Raw genomic sequence first — 22735 nt, forward strand, 5'->3', positions numbered from 1 at the left:
TGATGTTGCCTTTTCATAGACAATGCTGGACATTTTTCCCCTCTAACCAGGTACCTCAGTCCTACCTTCTCTGGTGAATGCTCCGACCTTCCCAGTAAGGTTGCATTTAAATTGCACTCGGTGCCTTGCTCGTGCTGCTGACTACCAGCTGGCAGCAATGCCAGAATTGTCTTGCGATGTGTTTACTCAGCGTTTATAATAGCAGCTGATATATCCATTTCATGCATATTTGCAGTTGAAAATGGGAGGGACAGGAAGTTTCACAAAGTACTTTGTAGAAACATCAAATAGGGACTAGGGTTTGCTTCTGGGAAGTGTTTCAGGGGAGCGAGCAGAGAAGTTCAGTTGTGATTGAATCTCCATAATCCCCGCTCCTTGCTATTTTGTGACTATCTTCTGCCCTGTAGCACAGCCATCTCTTTCTCCAGTGGCTTCACTATTAATAAAAGACAGGTTTTGCAATGTTTGTAGAGCAGCATGGCTCCACCTTCAGTGGTGGTGCGGGGAGTGCTTTTGCTTCCCTTTCAAGCTGTACGCATAGGACTGGGAACAAAAAAAACATACACACTGTAGAAAGTAGAATCCAATGAAGCATAAAATGAAATTCTTCTCAAGATAGAATAATCCATGTCCGAAACATTGATTATATCAATCATTACATTGTAGTGAACAGCTTGTATAGCAGCTGTCTCACAGCACCGGAGACCTTGGTTTGATTCTGACCTCGGGTGCTGTCTGTGTGGAGTTTGCAAGTTCTCTCTGTGACCACAGGGATTTCCTCTGGGTGCTGCGCTTTCCTCCCACATCTCAGAGGCGCGTGGGTTTATATGTTAATTGACATCTACAAATTGCCCCTGATGTGTAGGGAGTGTATGTGAAAATGAGCTAACATAGAACTGCTGTGAACAGGTAATCAATGGTCAGCATGGTCTCAGTGAGCCACAGGGCTTGTTTCCATGCTATATCTTTCAATCAAAAGGGATGAAAATCACCTTGTGTGAACTGGAGTGAAAGAGAGGTAATGGATGACACAGCCATCTGTGGCAATGAATTCCACGGGTTCACCACACTCTGGCTAAAGAAATTCCTTGTCATCTCCATTTTGAAGGGACATCCTTTTATTCTGTGGCAGTGCCCTCTAGTTCTAGACTTTTCCATCACGGGAAACATCCTTTCCACGCCCGTCCTTTCTAGGCCTTTCATTATACAGGTGGTTTCAATGAGATTTCCCCTCAAATTGCTCAACTCGTGGTTCACTAATCAGGTCTGCTCTCACCCTCCAACTCTTTACTTCTCTCACTCCTCTTCTATCTCATTTGTGCTCACCCATTCAACTAAAACCATCTGCCCAGATCCCCTTCATCTTACAAAATCGTCCACCCTCTTTGGATTCCTCTACCTTTTGGATCCCATCCCATTCAATCCACCCATAAGTGTTGCCCTTTTTCTGTTGCCAAAAACTTACAACATATGAAATCTGTTAGGTGATTGGAATTATTGTACACAGTGTAAGCCCCAGCATCCCTACCTGATTTGAGGGGTAGTCCTGGCTTCAATACTGAAGGAAGGTGTATTTCTGAGAGGCAGAGTGGGAATATTTTCTTTGTACCCAAATATCAGTTTACCCTGAACATGTTCGATGCACTTGCTTTTCCTTGAAAGTGCATTACTGGCCTTTTTAATGAACACACAATGCTGCTTGCAATCATTGTGGTGGCTGCTTTCCCAGGTTTGTGTTAATTCCCGAGTGGGTGTTGTGAGATCTGTAGACTTTTAATGCCTTCTGTCGCTGTGTGCTGGGAACTGTTTACTGAGTCAAAGCTTTTGGATGCATTTCAGTTCAAGTGTTCTAATTTTAGATGTGCAATGACCTCTCCAGTGATTTGCCATAGTTGTCACTGTGATCCCTGCTGCTTTACTGAATACACATTGCACACTGCTCAAAAGCTGCTGCTTTAGAAGGCCACCTGCAATAGAGGAAAGAAACAACCCCTTTCTTTCCCTTCCGAGCCTGCATATTCAATCCCAAGTCTGCTGCATCTTAGCTCTGCAGCAGTGGAGGGGGATGTGATTATTTGTGTACTTCTACATACTTCATACTTTAAAGGTGCTACACAAATGACAGTTATTCATTCTATTCTGTGATGCGTGTTATTGAAGAAGTGGTTGTTGTTTTACCAAACCTGATGTGGCTATAATCTAGCAATACCTGTCGCTATTGGAAGAAAGTTAACACTAACTAATGGGTGGAGGACACCATTAAATAAAGGATTGGAGTAAGTGTGGGATTTAATGCTCATGAATTTTCTTTCGTGCATGCATAAAATCATCAATGATCTTGTGCCTAAAGTCCACGCTGGTGCCACCACCTCTGATCATCGGATTCCCTTTCTGCCCATGTCTATCAATCTCAGCCAGTTACTCGATTACTGAGAATCAACAGACCCCCCTAGAGTTGGGAATCTCAAATATTTACAACTTTGGCATTACAAACTATTTTTATCCAATTCCCAATGGCCGACCCCTTGTACTGACACACAAGTCCCTCGTGCGAGTCTCTACTGCTAGACAAAACAGCATCTTGTTAATTCCTTTGGCAGTAACAGTGTCTAAGTAGTGGTATCTCCTAAAGGTTTGGATGCTGAGAATTTGAGTTTTATGCTACATCCTCAACTCCAATGGAAGCTTATGGTGGAAATAAATAAGTCGTCATTGATAGATCCTGCTAAATGTCTTGATTGTATATTTCCAATTTTGTGCCTGCTTTCTTGACAGCTCAGTTTGTTCCTTCCTCACCAACATTTAAATATTTGACTATGTTTTTATTAGCAACTAAGTCAGAGGTTTGGAAAAGTAATCTCATCAAGGTATCTGACAAAATAACAACCTCTCACTATTGTACCACCTAGGTTCTATATCAAACCAATTAACAGGGCTTGAACTAATCACCATCTGATTTGGGAACAAAAATATTATCAGCTTAAGTATGGAGCAATGAATGTTGGAGATTATTACCTGAAGTCTGAATATGAGAATATTATCCAAGATTAGGCAGGTAGTTTGGTATTGGTTTTGATATTGGTTTATTATAGTTAAAGAACACTGAGATACACGTTTTGCATGCTATCCAGGCAAATCAGGTAGTGCAATCGTGAAGATAAACAGAGTGTTTAGTATTGCAACCACAGAGAAGTGCAAATTTTAAAAATGCAAGAGCCACTACAAGGTAGATTGGAAGATCAGGAATTCATCCTTGGCATCTGAGTGGTTCATTGAAGAGTGTGATTACAGTGGGGAAGAGCTGTACTTGAAGCTGTTGCTACATGCTTTCAAGCTTTTGCAATCTTTTGCCCAACAGGAGAGGGGAGAAAAGAGAATGACCTTCGGGTGTGAGTGGCCCTTGATTAAGTTGTCTGCTTTCCCAAGGTAGCATGAAACATAGTTGGGGATGATGGGAAGAGTACTGGCTTGTTTTATGGGCTGGGCAGAGTTCGCAAAATTCTGCAATTTCTTGCCATCTTGGGCAAAGCAGTTTACCAAACCAAGCTGTGAGGCATCCAGATAAGATGCCTTCTATAGTGCATCTGTGGGAATTGGTAAGAATAATTGGAGACACATCTTCACAACTTGTTCACACCATCAAATGCACTTAACTAGGTCTCAACTATGATATTGGTGTAGCTGCAACAAAAGATCATATGTGTGCTAAATGTCATGCAAAAGCCAGAGCCAAGGGATTCCACAGCCAACAGATCAGATCAAAGCCCTGCAATACTGCCAGATCAAGCCATGAATGGTAATAGGCAATTAAAGGAGAAGCCAGCTCCCGGAATGTCCCCGCTCAGTGGTGCAGCTCAGTACTAGAGCTGCAGCCTCACAACGCCAGAGACCCAGGTTTGATCCTGACCTTGGGTGCTGTCTGTACGGACTTTGCACATTCTCCTCTGTGACGACATGGGTTTCCTCTGGGTGATCCGGTTTCCTCCCACATCCCAAAGGCCTGTGTGTTTGTGGATCAATTGGATTGTGTAGATTCCCTCTCGTGTGTAACGTAGAACCAGTGTGAAGAAGGGTTCTGACCCGAAACGTCACCCATCCTTTTTCCTCCATAGATGCTGCCTGACTCGCTGAGTTATCCAGCACTTTGTGTCTATTTATCATAGAACTAGCGTGAACGGGTGATCAAAGGTAGACACAAAATGCTGGAGTAACTCAGCTGGTCAGGCAGCATCTCTGGAGAGAACGAATGGGTGACGTTTCGGGTCGAGACCCTTCTTCAGACTGAATGGGTGATCGATGGTCGACGAGGACATGGTGGGCCGAAGGGCCTGTTTCCATACAGTATCTCCAAACTCTAAATATTGTGATAGCAGGACCCTTCACATTGGTGCCAAAGCTGTTGCATTTGCAACCATGTTCAACCAGGGGGTATGAGTGCTTCTATAATTTGATCTGTTCCAGAATAGCACAAAGGGTGAAGAGGATTATTCATATTCCAAGCCATTGCTTTAATTCACTGGTGCAATTTACTTGGGGAATTATAACTACTTGGTCAATGGATTGATTTACTACCATAGTCTGCCACTTTTCTTATGGTTCACCAACAGTGATCAATATTTGGTTGTTTTAAATCATTCTTATGCAAAGCCACATTAATTAAATCTGGGATTAAGACTATATGTGGGCTCTCAACAAAAAAAATATTCTGCCAATTCCTTGTAATTATCAATCTGATTTATTAGAATCTGCTCTTAAATTATTGATCCTGAAGGCCAGCAGCTGTGCAATTATGACATTTGAACAAAGTGAAATATTTTTGTTCTTTTATTGCAGTGAAAGATTACTTAGAGAAAGCAAGAGAGGAATTCTTACAGAAATGGGAGTCCCCATCACAGGTAAGGCACAGATCTATTTCAAGAGAGCTTAACATAGGTAGGTCATGTACTTCACAATTATCCAGATATTCACAGGTACACGATAAGCAAATTACATTGGAGTAATGCATTTTCTGTTTGAATTCTGATTGAAGCAGGGGAATGGAGGCAAAATATATATTTGATACTTCACAGCAAATCTGATTCTCATTTCTTCTGGCATCCTATGGCTACTGCTTTCACTCTCTGGGAACTACTTCCTCCTGACTGAACATAGAAGGCTCTTTCCACAGAAAAATCAATATCCACAAAAGATGGCCACATTGCTGTCCATTTCATAGAGTTTGCAACAGTCATAGCTTTGCGATTCCAGGTGCCACCCTCTGCTTCCGGAAGTGTACTGGGGCAGAAATTCCATTCATTTATCTTCTTAAACTGGTGAATGGTTCACCCAAGGGAGAATGAAATTATTTTGGGGTGAATGAAACTAGAGGGGTGAATGACTTGATATATAAAATTATATATGATATAAAATCAAATTACTTGATTTATAAAATTATACACAAGGGAGAATACGATGAAAATTACCCAAAAGTGTAAGAAAATGTAGTCGAAGGTGAATGAAATTTTGGGATAAAGACTCAAGGGTGGATGACATTGAAATAGTTTAAGAAGCATTGATCTATAAGACCATAAGTTATAGGAGCAGAATTAGGCCATTTGATTGTGGCTGATCTATTTTTCCCTTTCAACCCAATTCTCCTCCCATTTCCCCGTAACCTATTAGGCGTACCTCTAGATTCAGGGATAGTTTCTTCCCAGCTGCTGTCAGGCAACTGAACCATGCTATCACCAACGATGTGTAGGAAAGAACTGCAGATGCTGGTTTAAATCGAAGGTAGACACAAAATACTGGAGTAAGTCAGCGGGCAGGCAGCATCTCCGGAGAGAAGGAATGGGTGACGTTTCGGGTTGAGACCCTTCTTCAGACTATCACCAACGATCGTGGTCCTGAGTTACCATTTACCTCATTGGAGACCCATGGACTATCTTTAATTGGACTATACTGGACTTTATCTTGCACTAAACATTACTCATTTTATCCTGTATCTGTACACTGTGGGCAGCTCGATTGTAATAATGTATAGTCTTTCCGCTGGCTCGGTAGCACACCACAACAAAAAAGTTTTTCACTGTACCTCGTTACACATGACAATAAACTAAACTAAACTAATTAAGATCCTATCAATCTCTGCTTTAAAAATACCCATGTCTTGGCCTCCATCTGTGGCAATGAATTCCACAGATTCACCACCCTCTGGCTAAAGAATTTCCTTCTCATCTCCATTGTAAAGGTACGTCCTTTTACTCTGTGACTGTGCCCTCTGTTCTAGACTCTCCCATTACTGGAAATATCCTCTCCACATCCAGATCAAAGACACTATGCTGGTGCAAATCCATTTGCTTATTGGTGGCAAGCACCACTCCACAAACTCAGCCACTGGAATCATCGCCGTGCGGGGCATTGGAACTTGGGTATTCTATTTGGCCTAAGTGTTGAAGGGGAAAAGTTAAGTGCTTCTTACTCCTTGGTTATGCACGAGGTTTTCCCAATAGTAGTCAGTTTCTCTGAGGTTGGTTGCTATTTTGACACGACAGCATCCTTCTGCAAACATAGAAACATAGAAAATAGGTGCAGGAGTAGGCCATTCGGCCCTTCGAGCCTGCACCGCCATTCAATATGATCATGGCTGATCATCCAACTCAGTATCCCGTACCTGCCTTCTCTCCATACCCCCTGATCCCTTTAGCCACAAGGGCCACATCTAACTCCCTTTTAAATATAGCCAATGAACTGGCCTCAACTACCTTCTGTGGCAGAGAATTCCACAGATTCACCACTCTCTGTGTGAAAAAAAACTTTCTCATCTCGGGCCTAAAAGACTTCCCCCTTATCCTTAAACTGTGACCCCTTGTTCTGGACTTCCCCAACATTGGGAACAATCTTCCTGCATCTAGCCTGACCAACCCCTTATGAATTTTGTAAGTTTCTATAAGAATGACTTGCATTTACATTGAGCTTTCGTGACTTCCAAAGAATCCAGTTGTATTACAGGGACATTTGGCAGTCAATTTATGATGTATGTGACGGAAATTTTCCTTGTGATTTTGAATGCGGAGTAATTATTAGCAGGGACACCACGCAAGAACCTCCCTTGCTCCTCAAGCATGTTCGTATTTTTTATGTATTCTTGAGAGAACACAGGACAAAGCTTAATATCTCATCTAAAGACTGAACCTCAGACAGTGCAGCACTCTGTAATAAATAACATGTACTTTATGGAGTGTGTTCTGCTCAGGTAAATCACAGGAAATCCAAGGTGAAATAGCCAACTGGGTATAAAATTGTCTTGGTAGAAGGAGGCAGGGGTGGAGGGTTGTTATTAAAATTGGAGACCTATGACCCATGGTGTAGCATAAGTGTGGTGCTGGGCCCACTGTTTGTCATCTTTATTAACGATATGGACAATATTGTTCATGTGCTTAGTAAGTTTCCCGATGACATCAAAATTTGATGCCAGCAGACACTGAAGAAAGTTATCTAAGTGGACACTCACAAAGGTTATCTAAGATTACAACAGGATCTAGATGAATTGGGACAGAAGGTGTGGCAGATAGAATTTAACTTTAACAAATGTGAGGTGTTGCATTTTGGCAAGCTAAACCAGGGCAAGACTTGTACAGTCAAGTCCCTGGAAAATGTTGTAGGACAGAGAGATCTAGGAGTACAGGTACATTAGTTCCCTGAATGCAGTAACACAGATAAATGAAGAGTGTAAGAAAATAACTGCAGATGCTGGTACAAATCGAAGGTATTTATTCACAAAATGCTGGAGTAACTCAGCTGGTCAGGCAATATCTCAGGTAGAGAAGGAATTCCTTCTGAGTTACTCCAGCATTTTGTGAACAGATAAATGAAGAGGTTATTTGCCCCATTTGCCTTCATTGGTCAGAGCAGTGAGTGCAGGGGGTTGGGATGTCACATTGTAAATGTACAGTCATTGGTGAAACCACACTTGGAGCATTGTGCTCGGTCTTATCACTCGGCTATAAGGAGGACGTCATTGAGCTGGAGAAAGTTACTGTGACTGGTGGATTTGAGTTATAAAGAGAACATGGATTAGCTGGGATTTTTTACCGAGAGCATAGGAGGCTGAGGTGCATGATGCACATAAATAAGCTGATGGTCATGGCCTTTTTCCCCATTGTAAGGGAGTCTACAACCAGAGGGCATGGAATTATGTTAAGAGGGGGGAAATTTAAAATGGATCTGAGGAGCAGGATTTAAAAATCGAGAGTGGTGGATACATGGAACCAGCTGCTTGAAGAAGCGTCACATGTCGGTATAATTACAATGTTTAAAAGACATTTGTACAGGTACATGAATGGAGGGATTTGGGTCAAGCATAGCCAAATGGGACTGGCTTGGATAGACATCTTGGTTGTGTGGATGGGTTGGGCTTCAGGCCTATTTCCTTCCTGTATGACTGTTATCAGCATCAACAGCTTTTTGCTTTTCAGTTTCTGGCCAGCTTTGTAAGTTTTTTTCTCTCCGCACAGATGCTGCATAATCTGCTGAGCCGTCTCCTTTATTCTATGTTTCCAGTAATTGCAGTATTCTGTATCTCACAGTTCCAGCATTTAATTTTTTATTCATCTTTCTCTTGCCTCTATTCTCAAAACAGATTACTGCCACAAAGAAGCCGTCACCACCCTCTCTCTATGCCTCATCACTTCCTCCACCCTCTCATGCTCCCCCATCCCTCTCTCTTCTCGGCAACTTTAAATAGGCATGTTAAATAGACCGCACCTGGAGTATTGTATTGTGTGCAGTTTTGGTCTCCTAACCTGAGGAAGGACGTTCTTGCCTTAGAGGGAGTACAGAGAAGGTTCATCAGATTAATCCCTGGGATGGCGGGACTTGCATATGAGGAAAGACTGGATAGACTGGGCTTGTACTCGCTGGAATTTAGAAGACTGAGGGGGGATCTTATAGAAACATATAAAATTCTTAAGGGGTTGGAGAGGCTAGATGCGGGAAGATTGTTCCCGATGTTGGGGGAGTCCAGAACCAGGGGTCACAGCTTAAGGATAAGGGGGAAGTCTTTTAGGACCGAGATGAGAAAACATTTCTTCACACAGAGAGTGGTGAGTCTGTGGAATTCTCTGCCACAGAAGGTAGTTGAGGCCAGTTCATTGGCTATATTTAAGAGGGATTTAGATGTGACCCTTTTTGCTAAAGGGATCAGGGGGTATGGAGAGAAGGCAGGTACAGGCTACTGAGCTGGATGATCAGCCATGATCATATTGAATGGCGGTGCAGGCTCGAAGGGCCGAATGGCCTACTCCTGCACCTATTTTCTATGTTTCTATGTTTTTCCCAATTTCGATGTAATGAGCCATCAGCCATAAACATTAGACTGGTTTCACCCTCCAATAATGCTGCCTGAGCGGCTGGGTATTATAGCCACCAGTATGCGTTTAAATTTCTAATTTACAGCATCTGCAGATTTTTGCTGTGGGAAAAAATAATGTAGGTTAGATGTCATACTTTGCTACAGAATGTGACTAGGTTCTTGAAATATACATATTAGATTTAACCATATCAGACATCATTGCAAGTAGGAAAATACTCTCACAACCTGAGTTACCATTGGGAACATAAAAACAGTTGTCTCAAAGTGCATGCAGATCAGATTAGCAGCTGAATACAGGCTGACTCCAGACTTCACATTTGCTCAGGTCAACCTTAAAGAGCTGCAGTATTTTGTCAATAGCAATAACCAGCAGAATAAAATGTACTAAAAGGAAAGAGCCAGGTATTGCTTGCATCTTGAGTAAGATCTGTGTAGATTAGTGACTTGCGCTACAAATATAATGGGATAAATTTCAATGCCATCGCTTGGTACGGATACTACGGAATAATATGCAGAGTCAGTGAGTTGTGGGAGAAAACCTGCTCAGTTTTCTGACCATTAAAGGCTCGTGCTTCTCTCAATTGATCGACCTGCCCCCTTGTTCCAGTATTTGTAAACAAAAGCAGTATTTATCTAATCAGCAGCGTGATATGCTGTTCAATAAACGTGCTGCATCACTAATGCATTTAGACCGCAATAGCATTGCAGTAAGGGTCAAAGTCCACACCGCAGATCATAGACCATGTGATAATTACAACAAATGTCCATGGACATTGAGTGTTTTAGCTTTAGGAGTAAGCTGTGCGTCATTGTTGGCAGTTACTATAGCTGGTTTACAAAATCCTACCATAACCATCAACGCACAACATTGCATAATCAATGGCAATGTATAGAATTTCTTTGATGGTGTGTGCTAAATATTGATGAAATCTTTTTGAGGATCTTTGTTTTGCAACAGTGAGATGCATTTCAATAAATAGATCACACTCACTGAAGTTCAGTAAATTTGTTGTTAAAACAACAAATTTCCTTTTAAAGTTTTTTTTAAAATTGCCTGTATAGTTTGTGTACTATTGACAGAGGGACTATGCTGTATGGAAGTGGATGAAAAATGCCAGCAGACCTATACGTAATTCATTGATATTTATGTGAATGTTTAATGTTTATATTCTCCACTGAAGCATAAAACAGACTAGTAAGCCATGCAACTACTTTTTGCTGGGCGTTGTATAAAATTGTGTACTCATGTTTACAATCCAAAAAGCCCTTCCCTTAAGTACTGATATGATTGCCCTGCTTGTTGTTGCCATGAATAGGGGAGGCGGTGTTTCATTGTTTCAGCTCAGCATGTGAAACAGGAAAACGCTACAGAATCAGTGTGATTAATACAGGTACTGCCCTGTGATTGAGCAACAAATAATTAATTAGCAAAGGGAAATATCAAATTCCTCCCAACACGGTGAACAGAGATTATTAACTGCTAGACACAAAATGCTGGAGTAACTCAGCGAGTCAGGCAGCATCTCTGGAGAGAAGGAATGGATGACGATTAGGGTCGAGACCCTTCTTCAGACTGATGTCAGGAGAGGGGGCGGGACAAGGATAGAATGTAGTCGGAGACAGTAAGACTAGTGGGAGAACTTGGAAGGGGGAGGGGATAGAGAGGGGAAGCACGGGCTATCTGAAGTTAGAGAAGTCAATGTTCATACCGCTGGGGTGTAAACTACCCAAACGAAATAAGAGGTGCTGATCCTCCAATTTGCTCTGTGCCTCACTCTGACAATAGAGGAGGCCCAGGACAGAAAGGTCAGATTATTAATTGGTAATCAGTTATATGCAGCTCGATAGGACTTTAGCATTTGGTTGGGCTGCATTTGGAGTATTGCGGGCAGATCTGGTCGCCCCATTACTGCAAAGATGTGGAGGCTTTGGAGAGGGTGCAGGTGAGGTTTACCTGAATGTTGCCTGGATTAGAGGGTTGCAGCTACAGGGCTGGGATTGTTTTCTCTGGAACATTGGAGGTTGAGGGGAAATTTCATAGAGACGTAGATAGGATAGACGGTCAGAATCCTTTTCCCAGGGTGGAAATGGCCAGCACTAGAGCGCACAGCTATAAGATGAGAAGGAGAAAGCTTAATGGAGATGTGCAGGGCAAATTTGTTTACACAGAGAGTAGTGGAGGCCTGGAACGCTTTGCCAGAGGTGTTGGATGCAGTGGCTTTTGAGAGGCTTTTAGATAGGTATATGTACGTGCAGGAACCAAGAGACATTGATCATGTACAGGCAGATGAGAACAGTTTCACTTGGCATCATGTTCGGTCAGCACAAGCCTTGTGGGCCGACGTTCCTGTGCTGTGCTGTCCTATGTCTATGTTCTATCACTGTGGACTATTCACACAATGTGATGAGGATATTGGTGCTTTGACTAAATGTGGAGGTCATTGGAACGGTGCTAATCATCAAACGATAGGAGTTAGAATTCTGGACAAGATATAAAACAAGTACTTTGCTCATATCTTCACAGTCACAGATGCTAAGAATATACTGGAAATTGTGATAAGCCAGTGCTTTAATGAGGATCAGAAAATTAAAAATAATAAATATTAATAAAGAAAGATTACTGAACAAATTAAGGGAACTAAAAGGCAAACTAGCCTATACAGTAAATCCTTGTTATAGCAGAGCATAGAGCAGGTGGGTGATGGTGTCGGTTATTGACAATTGTCTGCTGCAATGGAGTGAAGGATTATGGAATAACGTAGTATCATTGCACAAGCAGCAGAAGTGGGCATCTTTGTCGGCATGGGTAGCTTGGGCCGAAGAGTGAGTTTCCACGCTATGTGACCCGATGACATTATGAACCTTGCATTTATCTGAATTAATCTCCATCGGCCATTCCTCTTCCCACCGACCCAATTGATCAAGATCCTGTAGATAACCTTCTTGACTGTTCACCACAACATCAATGTGAGTGTCATCAACAAATTTACTAAATACTACGACAAATCTTACCAGAAGCTGTTTCAAATGTACTACACATGCAGACAAAGTTTAGACAATAGACAATAGGTGCAGGAGGAGGCCATTCGGCCCTTCGAGCCAGCACCGCCATTCAATGTGATCATGGCTGATCATTCTCAATCAGTACCCCGTTCCTGCCTTCTCCCCATACCCCCTGACTCCGCTATCCTTAAGAGCTCTATCTAGCTCTCTCTTGAATGCATTCAGAGAATTGGCCTCCACTGCCTTCTGAGGCAGAGAATTCCACAGATTCACAACTCTCTGACTGAAAAAGTTTTTCCTCATCTCAGTTCTAAATGGCCTACCCCTTATTCTTAAACTGTGGCCCCTGGTTCTGGACTCCCCCAACATTGGGAACATGTTTCCTGCCTCTAACGTGTCCAACCCCTTAATAATCTTATACGTTTCAATAAGATCTCCTCTCATCCTTCTAAATTCCAGTGTATACAAGCCTAGTCGCTCCGGTCTTTCAACATAAGACAGTCCTGCCATTCCGGGAATGAACCTAGTAAACCTACGCTGCACGCCCTCAATAGCAAGAATCTTGTTTGGCCTGAACACTGTGAGCAGTTCCTGTGCTGTATTTTTTTGTCACATGAAATGGCTCCTTGAGCTCATGTTGTATGCAGTTAATTAATGAGTGGAACACACCAATGGCATTTAAAACTAGTGTCCAAATGCATCATTAGGACCTGATTTCAGTTCAATGAACTGTAACCTGTAAACCCGTGAAAATGTGATGTTACAAGGGAAATCTGATAGATTCTTCACCATCCATATGTCATATGTTACACCCATTTTCTAACCGACTGGAAAGTCTTCACTTTGTGTGTAATGAAACTTGTATTTAACAACAGTCATGTTAAAACATTCAATTGTCTTAAGCAAATATTTCAATTGCAGAATGCTGTTGCGGTTGTGGTATTTCTATAAACGGAACAAAATGAGTCATCACTGCACCTGTTTTTTTCCCCGAGAAGGAGTTGGTTGAGAAAGGAATGTTTGCTATTCCTCTTTAAAAACTCCCAAGTCAAAGATTGCCTCAGGGTCTTTATCTGAATCGGTAAAGTATTTAAAGAAGCCCCAGTGGTAGCTTCTTAATTGAAGGATGAAATCACTGAATGAATTCTATTCCTGGGACTGGTCTGGAGCAATCATTAAAATATTGAGATTTCGTAGCCATTTGAGGGTTTGAGCCTCATCCAACTTTGTATCCCTACGTTTGTAGCTTTGTAGATTAGAATACATCAGATGCCGGTGGATGCAGATACAGTAGCGGATTTTCAGAGGCTTTTAGATAGGCACATGAAAGTGCAAGGAATGGAGGGATATGGATCATGTACAGATAGATGAGATCAGTTTAACTTTACATCATGTTTTGCACAAACACTGTGAGCTGATGGGCAAGTTCCTGTACTATGTTCCAACTGGGTACTTGAAATGCTATGAGTGTTTCTAACTCAATGTGTGTTTTCCAGATGCACCCTTTAATCTTTTGTGCTGGTCATGAAGTCCCCTGCCATAAAAACAGAGTCCTTCCTGTTCACACTATTCAGGTCTCAATTTATATACTTAATTAAATAAATCCTCTGACTCCGTTCTTCCAAAGCAACACCAGTTGAGCCAGGTTTCTCCTTCTCCCCACCCCAGCCTTAATTCTCCGGCCTTGGCAAATTCTTCCGAATCCTATCTAACCAGATTAACTAACCGAATCCCCCCCACGCCCCAATCTTTACACATCCCCAATCCTTTCCACTCATCACTTTAATTTCATGTTTCATGTATCTTGTGTTTTCATGACTGTTGGCAGATGAATTTCCCTCCTGGGATAAATAAAGCTCTATCGTATGGTAAAGTCCTCACACTCGCTAATGCCTGTACATTGGAGAAGCCAGCAAAGCTCCTGCCTACACTACCTGCTCCTGGCTGAAGGAGAAAACAGTTGAACAGCTTCTCTTGTATTTGGGTGAGCTCATTAATGTAGCAGTGGGCAACAAACAGAGATGAGGCATAGATCACCAGCAGGCTGGAATGAATCCCAGACCACACTGGAATTTAGAAGGATGAGAGGATATCTTATCGAAACGTATAAAACTATTAAGGGGTTGGACACGTTAGAGGCAGGAAACATGTTCCCAATGTTGGGGGAGTCTAGAACAAGGGGCCACAGTTTAAGAATAAGGGGTAGGCCATTTAGAACTGAGATGAGGAAAAACCTTTTCAGTCAGAGAGTTGTGAATCTGTGGAATTCTCTGCCTCAGAAGGCAGTGGAGGCCAATTCTCTGAATGCATTCAAGAGAGAGCTAGATAGAGCTCTTAAGGATAGCGGAGTCAGGGGGTATGGGGAGAAGGCAGGAACGGGGTACTGATTGAGAATGATCAGCCATGATAACATTGAATGGCCGTGCTGGCTCGAAGGGCCGAATGGCCTCCTCCTGCACCTATTGTCTATTGTCTATTGACTGGGAGACTGAGTTTGAGCATGACCATGACCTGTCACTCCCACAGGCAAAGGAGTTAATGTACCCCAAGAAATGATGTTCGAAGTTGCAGTTCATAGAATGCAGTTTGGGTGTTGTCCCTTTGAATAGCACAGTTTCGAGGGTTTAAGCAGTTGTAAAGGCAAACACAAAATGCTGGAGTAACTCAGCGGGTCAGGCAGCATCTCTGGAGAGAAGGAATGGGTGGCGTTTCGGGTCGAGACCAAGGTGCTGCCTGACCCGCTGAGTTACTCCAGCATTTTGTGTCTACCTTTGATTTAAACCAGCATCTTCAGTTTTTCCCGACACAAGTTGTAAAGGCAAGTTGTTCTGTGAGTAAAAACCATGGGATTTAAATCTCAATGCAGAGGAATTTTGCCCTTTTCCAAAGGGAAGAAAATAAATTTGTTAAGGAGAATGATAATCCAATTCAAAATTAGAGACTAATTTTATTGAAAAACCCAGAAAAATGCTTATTATTTCTCTCTACTGAACTGACAAATTATGCATGACTTTGGCATGCCTTCTACCCCACCCTTTGATCAGTGGTTTGAACTAATTTGTGGGCCAAGCTCCTTAATTATGCCATACTAAGCCAAATCCATAATGAAGGAAGTTAATAAGAGAGATTTAGTCCCTGCCCAATCCTTGTAAATGACTCATTTTACCTTTTGTACAAGACACTGTCTACTCCAGACATTAGTCATTCTTAGCGACAGGTTCCAAACAGGTCTTTCACCAGTTTTTGCCCATTCGCAACTCGGGTAATGAAATATCTGTACAAACAATGAACTGCAGATGGTGGTTTTCAAAACAATGACCCAAAATGCTGGAGTAACTCAGCGGGTCAGGCAGCATTCCTGGGGAACATGTATAGATGATATTTTGGGTCGGGACTCTTCTTTGGACTGAAAGAAGTCGGACCAAGAGACCTGACCTGAAATGGCACTTATCCATATTCTCCAGAGATGCTGCCTGACCCGTTGAGTTACTCCAGCACTTTGTGTCTTTTTAAAAATTAAATTACTGTATCTGATTGCAGTTAAGCCTGGACAATGTTCAAGTATGGACTGGTAGGCACCAGTTAATGACCATCTCCAACAAGAATCTATCTATCCTTGACATTCAAATCGTTACTGCAGCCCAGCACCAACTGTCTGGGGCTGGGGGAAAATTCTGATCAGAACCAGCCACAAATACCTAGTTACAAAAGCAAAAGAGAAGCTCAGTATCATGTTGCAAGTGAATCATCACCTGAGATCTTCAAAACTCAGTTAGACAGGGCCATGGTTGGAGGGATATGGAACAAACGCGGGCAGGTGGGGAATGGTGTAGCTGGGACATGTTGGCCGGTGTGGGCAAGTGGGCTGAAGGGCCTGTTTCCACGCTGTATCACTCTCTATGACTCAAGTCAGATATAGGATGGAACACACTGCCCATGCCTGGATTAATGCAGGTCCAACAGCACTCAGACGCTACAACCAATACTGCTTGAATTAAACCCCACCCACAACTCCTAACATGCCATAAAAATATTGTTTTATAAACATTCAGTCAATCTGCCAGTGATGGCTACAATATTTGCCATCTAGCAATTCATCCAGACTTCACCAAGCACTCCTCAATCAGCAGTAATTACCATCAAGGTCAATAGACAATAGGTGCAGGAGGAGGCCATTCAGCCCTTCAAGCCAGCACCACCATTCAATGTGATCATGGCTGATCATTCTCAATCAGTACCCCGTTCCTGCCTTCTCCCCATACCCCCTGACTCCGCTATCCTTAAGAGCTCTATCCAGCTCTCTCTTGAATGCATTCAGAGAGTTGGCCTCCACTGCCTTCTGAGGCAGAGAATTCCACAGATTTACAACTCTCTGAGTGAAAAAGTTTTTCCTCGTCTCCGTTCTAAATGGCCTACCCCTTATTCTTAAACTGTGGCCCCTGGTTCTGTACTCCCCCAACATTGGGAACATGTTTCCTGCCTCTAACGTGTCCAACCCCTTAATAATCTGATATGTTTTGATAAGATCCCCTCTCATCCCCTCAAAGATAGCAGGTACATGGAATCCACCTACAAATGCTCCTTTAATTCACAGTGTTGTGATTTGCTATTTGGCCTCAATGGGCCTCAATTCTGCAAACCTGTAGCACCATGAGAAATTGTTCACTTGATTGTCAGTGGCAGTTCAATATGGGTGATCCATTGGAATGAATCCATTGTTCAGAAGATCCAATAGAGATGCCCAATGCACCTTTGCTAATCCACCAGCATTTGTTGGAAGCATAAATGTTAGCTTCTCTCACTTGCAGGACTTGCCTCTAGTCACTTTATCAGGATTCCAAGCCTTGCGTTCAATCACTAGACTGAGACATGAAAATGATGCAACTTAAATAGTCCAATTTAATGTAAACAACAATTTTTTGGAGGTGTCCAGCAGACCAGGCATCATCTGTGGAGGGAAAAGGATGGACTGAGGAAGGGTCTGCCCCGAAACGCTGGTTGTCCTTTTCACTCCACAGATGTTGCTTGACCGGCTGAGTTCCTCCAGCACTTTGCAGATGCAGGAATCTTGAGCAAAAAAACAGTCTATTGTACCTGCACTTTAGTGCATGTGGTCCTTGAAATGGGACTTGAGGCTTCACATGTATCTCAGGCAGGTGTAAATGATTTCATCATACATTTCAAATTTCTGATGTCATGCCCAACTTATTAGAGTCACAGAGTCTTACAGCCCAACTTGTCTATGCCAACCAAAATACCTCAAGATATCTAGTCCCGTTTGCCCCCTTAACTTTTCCTATTCATGTACTTGTCCAAATGTCTTTTAAATGCTGTTGTAGTAACCGCCTGCCCAACACCCCTACCTAGCTCAACCCCGTAAATCCTGGCCACACCCTTGTAAATCTTTTAATCCACACAATGGAGGTAGATGAACTGGCCAATTAGTTTGTTGTTTTCATGAAACTTTGTGTTTTTCTTACAAAAGTTACCATACTTCCAAACTACAGTACTTCATTGGTTGCACAGTGCTTCCAGTTAATGTAAAAGCTTTTTTCCGACACAAGTTATTTCTGACTTAATACGCTGCCAAATCATTAAAAACAAAGAACTAAGAGTATTAAGAAAAGTTTGGAAATGAGATGGAAATAGAAAATAACACAGTTAAGCCTATTACAGAAGATAAGAATAGTAAACTTTGTTGGAGAAACCCAGCAGGGTATAGGGTATGGGTGAGTTAATAAGCAGGTTGGAAAATACCTTGAGCAGAACTATTTTAAGATAAACTAGAGGAGTTGAATTAGGAAAACGTCAACAAGGTGACTAAAGTAGCTATTGAAAAATGTCAGGAAGTAGAGAGTGGGCAGTAAGAGGGTCCCGTGTGACAATCAATGGTATTCTCTAGTTATTGTTTGAAGTGTGTCCATGGTTATAATATTGTAGACTTTTTAGATTTAGATTTAGAGATATAGCGCGGAAACAGGCCCTTCGGCCCACCGAGTCTGCTCCGCCCAGCGATCCCCGCACATTAACACTATCCTACACACACTAGGGACAATTTTTACATTTACCCAGTCAATTAACCTACATACCTGTACGTCTGTGGAGTGTGGGAGGAAACCGAAGATCTCGGAGAAAACCCACGCAGGTCACGGGGAGAACGTACAAACTCCGTACAGACGGTGCCCGTAGTCAGGATCGAACCTGAGTCTCCGGCGCTGCATTCGTTGTGAGGCAGCAACTCTACCGCTGCGCCACCGTGCTGTGTACTTAGAGCATTGGAAACAGTCGTTTCAAAAAAGTACTCCGAGGCCAGGTCTGAAGAAGGGTCTCGACCCAAAACGTCACCCATTCATTCCCTCTCTCCTAGATGCTGCCTGACCTGCTGAGTTACTCCGGCATTTTGTGATACCTCCGAGGCCAGGCTCTGTAGCTATTCGCAATCCAGATTGATGGTGAATATGAACCTACAGTAGACACATGGAATGGTAGATTTTAAAGGTAATCAAACAAAATAAGAAGAAATGTGTAGGAAGGAACTGCAGATGCTGGTTTACACTAAAGATAAATACAAAGTGCTGGAATAACACAGCAGGTCAGGAGGCATCCATGAGAAAAGGAATAGGTAACGTTTCGGGTCGAGACCCCTCTTCGGACTTTATCTTAAGAAGAAAATCTTAAGAAGATCGGCTAACATAAATATTTTGCAGTATTGTTAATGTTACCTTCTTCAACTTCCTGGTACTGTAGCCAAGTGGCCTGATATTCAGGTCCTGTGATCAACCAATAGATTTTCTAAATGATTTATTCATTATACAATACAGTGGTGAGAGAGGCTTATGCTGTGGCAGCAGCAAAGGCTTCTGCTGCTCATGCTCGCAAGCCTTAATGTGCTTTTGGCTGGACCACTGGGTTCAGGGTCACTGAAAATGCCAGTGTATCTGGACCAGCTGACCTGCTGGAATTATGTTGCATTATAGACAATAGACAATAGACAATAGGTGCAGGAGTAGGCCATTCAGCCCTTCGAGCCAGCACCGCCATTCAATGCGATCATGGCTGATCACTCTCAATCAGTACCCCGTTCCTGCCTTCTCCCCATACCCCCTAACTCCGCTATCCTTAAGAGCTCTATCCAGCTCTCTCTTGAAAGCATCCAACGAACTGGCCTCCACTGCCTTCTGAGGCAGAGAATTCCACACCTTCACCACCCTCTGACTGAAAAAGTTCTTCCTCATCTCCGTTCTAAATGGCCTACCCCTTATTCTTAAACTGTGGCCCCTTGTTCTGGACTCCCCCAACATTGGGAACATGTTATCTGCCTCTAATGTGTCCAATCCCCTAATTATCTTATATGTTTCAATAAGATCCCCCCTCATCCTTCTAAATTCCAGTGTATACAAGCCCAATCGCTCCAGCCTTTCAACATACGACAGTCCCGCCATTCCGGGAATTAACCTAGTGAACCTATGCTGCATTATTGATTAAGGGAGTGTCAAATAGTAAATGCTGACTGCTTGATTTTAGTTTTCTAATGTAGAGATACAGCGTGGAAACAGGCCCATCGACCCACCGAGTCCGCGCCGACCAGCGATGCCCGCACACTAACACTATCCCACACACACTAGGGACAATTTACGATTACCAAGCCAATTAACCTATAATCCTGCACGTGTTTGGAGTGTGGGAGGAAACCGGAGCACTCGAAGTAAACCCACGCAGGTTGCAGGGAGAACGTACAAACTCCGTCCAGACAGCACCCGAGATCAGGATCGAACCGGGGTCTCTGGTGCTGTAATGCTGTAACTGTGCACCACCATGCAGCCCTGATTTGGACCATTGATAACTACCCTCACCACACCACTGTAACCAGAACAATTCCTTCCCACTTGCTTTGCAGCCAGACATGTGATCCAGACTTCCATTGCTCAACGATGATTCTGACTGAGATGGTGATGAGCTGAATGATGCGTTTCCTTTCCTTCTATCTTCACTACCTTTTGGTCATCTCTAGTTTCTATGCAATCAACAGTACAGATATCCTAAATTCTCTCCCTAAATTCTCTGCCTCACCTTCTGCCAAAAGCCTTCTTTATTTTTGGTGTACCGGAAATTCACGATAACATATTGTGAAAAAAAAAAAAATTCTTCATAAGACTAAATCCTTCTCACATCCATCAGCTCAGGACTCTGATTCAGAAGAGGGGAAGGTACAATGCTTTGAACTGCCCTCCCCTCTGGCGCCAGTCTTAACCGCTTGCTAATACCCCAGGCACATGCTGCAGTTCATCTGACCTCTGTCTAGATTTTAACCTTCAGCTCTTTGCACAAAACATGAGCTGAATCTATTGACGATGGAAAGCCAGCCTTCTCTGCTGGAGGCCCATTGGAGCATTGACAGCAAGCAGAAGCAGCTGATGAGTACCGGCTCTGAGCATCCATGTGAAAAGGGGAAAGGCACTCACTATTTTGTTCAAGCATCGGCTTGCTCAATTACAGATATGTCAGTTTAAACAAGGTTGGGTACAACCTTAGTGATGGTTTCTTTGAACACCTGAATCTGGGCAGGCTTCCATGAAAATGAGCCAGGGGGGGGGGACAAGAACAACACTTCATCATTAGTTTTTCTGTTACTTCGCAGGAATAAGAAACATTGCAGGGCAAGCTGGGGAGAAGCTGTTTGGTAGGAGTAAGCAAAGGCTGAGGTGGGCTTCAAGGACCTGAGCAAAGTGAGGAGGAAGGATTTAGAGAGGGAGTTTTTGGCATCTACATTGCTGAATGCACAGATACCAGTCGTAAGCATGGGGAGTGAAGATAGATGGAGAAAAGGCAGTCAGAGATATAACCTGAGTCACTTCAGGGGGAAAGTGCTGATACGGCCGGTATGGCTCGGCCGCGGGACCTTCCATCTCCTTGCGGGGGCTGCGTGAGTCAGGAGCCTCGGTCGCCTCGGTCGCCTCGGCAGAAGTCGAACTATCTGTCCGTGGGAGAAGCATGGGGGAAGAGAGAAGACATTTTTTTGCCTTCCATCACAGTAAAGGGGGTGTCTGGAGGAGTCACTGTGATGGATGTTTGTGTTAAAATTGTGTGTCTTGTGTCTTTTACTCTGTACTGTTGTGGCTGCGTGGCAAATGATTTTCGTTCAATTCATTTTGAATGGCAATAAAGGTAATTCAGATTCAGATTCAGAAAGCATGCAATTGGGAACAAGGGTCTGGAATCTGTGGACAAGAGGTATGAAAATTGATAGATTTGATCTTCCAATGTTTAGTTGGAGGAATATGTGACTTGATCTGACTGGATGTAGGATAGGCGATGTGACAGTACAGATCCAGGTGGAGATTTAAGCCTTAAAATGTGTTCAGGTAACACCAAAACAAAATGCAGTGTGGTAAAGTAATTCTCTACACACTTTTGGCATCTTAACACCAGTCACTACCGTTGTATGCTCATTAGATCTTTCCATGTTCTCCAGGGCTGTTGCCTGACCAGCTCAGTTACTTCAGCAATAGCACATTTTACTTTGGAAAACCAACATCTGCAATTCCTTGTTTCTCTATTCATTAGATCCTCAGTGTATTTGTTATTGTAGTTTTTACCACATCATGCTGGTCTCTGACAGTGTCAAAAATGTCTCAAATTTGTGATCACTTTTGCTCAGATCAACCACTGCTTGCTCACCGGAACAACTTCTCTTAATGTTGGAGGCTCACAAATGTTTAAAACCCAATTATATTTCGCCTGAGTTCATAGCAAGATTAATGGACTTTATTTCACATGCTCACTGTTTACTCTGCATACTGGAAACTGACCCTTCCTTGTACCTAACATTTCCCTGCAACCAAAGCAACTTACAATGCCTATTTGTCTCTATCTAACACCCTCCATGGACAAAATTAATATTTAAACAAGGTGTCCTTGATGATAATGTTGCACACGCCATACACTGCTCAGTCACCTAACACTTCTTCCGCCCAGAGTTCACGGCAATCATGCTCCGATCTACACTTCTTACCATACACACAGGCTACTTTTCAACAAGGCAGTCCAAAAGTACCGAGCAGCGCAGTGGCGCAGTTGTCTGCATAGAGCTGCTGCTTCACAGCGCCAGACCCTGGTTCGATCCCGACCACAGTTGCTATCTGTGTGGAGTTCTCCAGATGGGAGATTCCTCCGGTGCTCCGGTTTCCCAAGAGCGTGTAAGTTTGTAGGTTAATTGGTCTCTGTAAACGTGAAAACTTAGAACTAATGTGAGCGGGTAATTGATGGTCAATGTGGGCCATTGGGCCTGTTTCGGTGTGTACCTCTAAACTAAATGACAGTCACTCATACATTGTACTCGTGTTAGAGCTCCCTGTTATAGTCCACTAATCTCCATTAATC

The 22735-nt window shown here is 43.0% G+C and overlaps 1 protein-coding gene across 4 annotated transcripts in view; it reads left to right on the forward strand.

Annotated features, from left to right (window-relative positions):
- The window catches only part of LOC144610719 (cAMP-dependent protein kinase catalytic subunit alpha-like), a 119605-nt gene that overhangs the window by 64203 nt on the left and 32667 nt on the right, over nucleotides 1-22735 (forward strand). For all 4 annotated transcript variants that reach the window (XM_078429630.1, XM_078429631.1, XM_078429629.1 and 1 more), the window contains exon 2: nucleotides 4834-4895. In XM_078429630.1, the coding sequence (XP_078285756.1) occupies nucleotides 4834-4895 (62 nt within the window). The remainder of the gene's footprint in view (nucleotides 1-4833; nucleotides 4896-22735) is intronic.

This window comes from Rhinoraja longicauda, chromosome 37 (assembly GCF_053455715.1).
Source record: "Rhinoraja longicauda isolate Sanriku21f chromosome 37, sRhiLon1.1, whole genome shotgun sequence".
Lineage (NCBI taxonomy): Eukaryota > Metazoa > Chordata > Chondrichthyes > Rajiformes > Arhynchobatidae > Rhinoraja > Rhinoraja longicauda.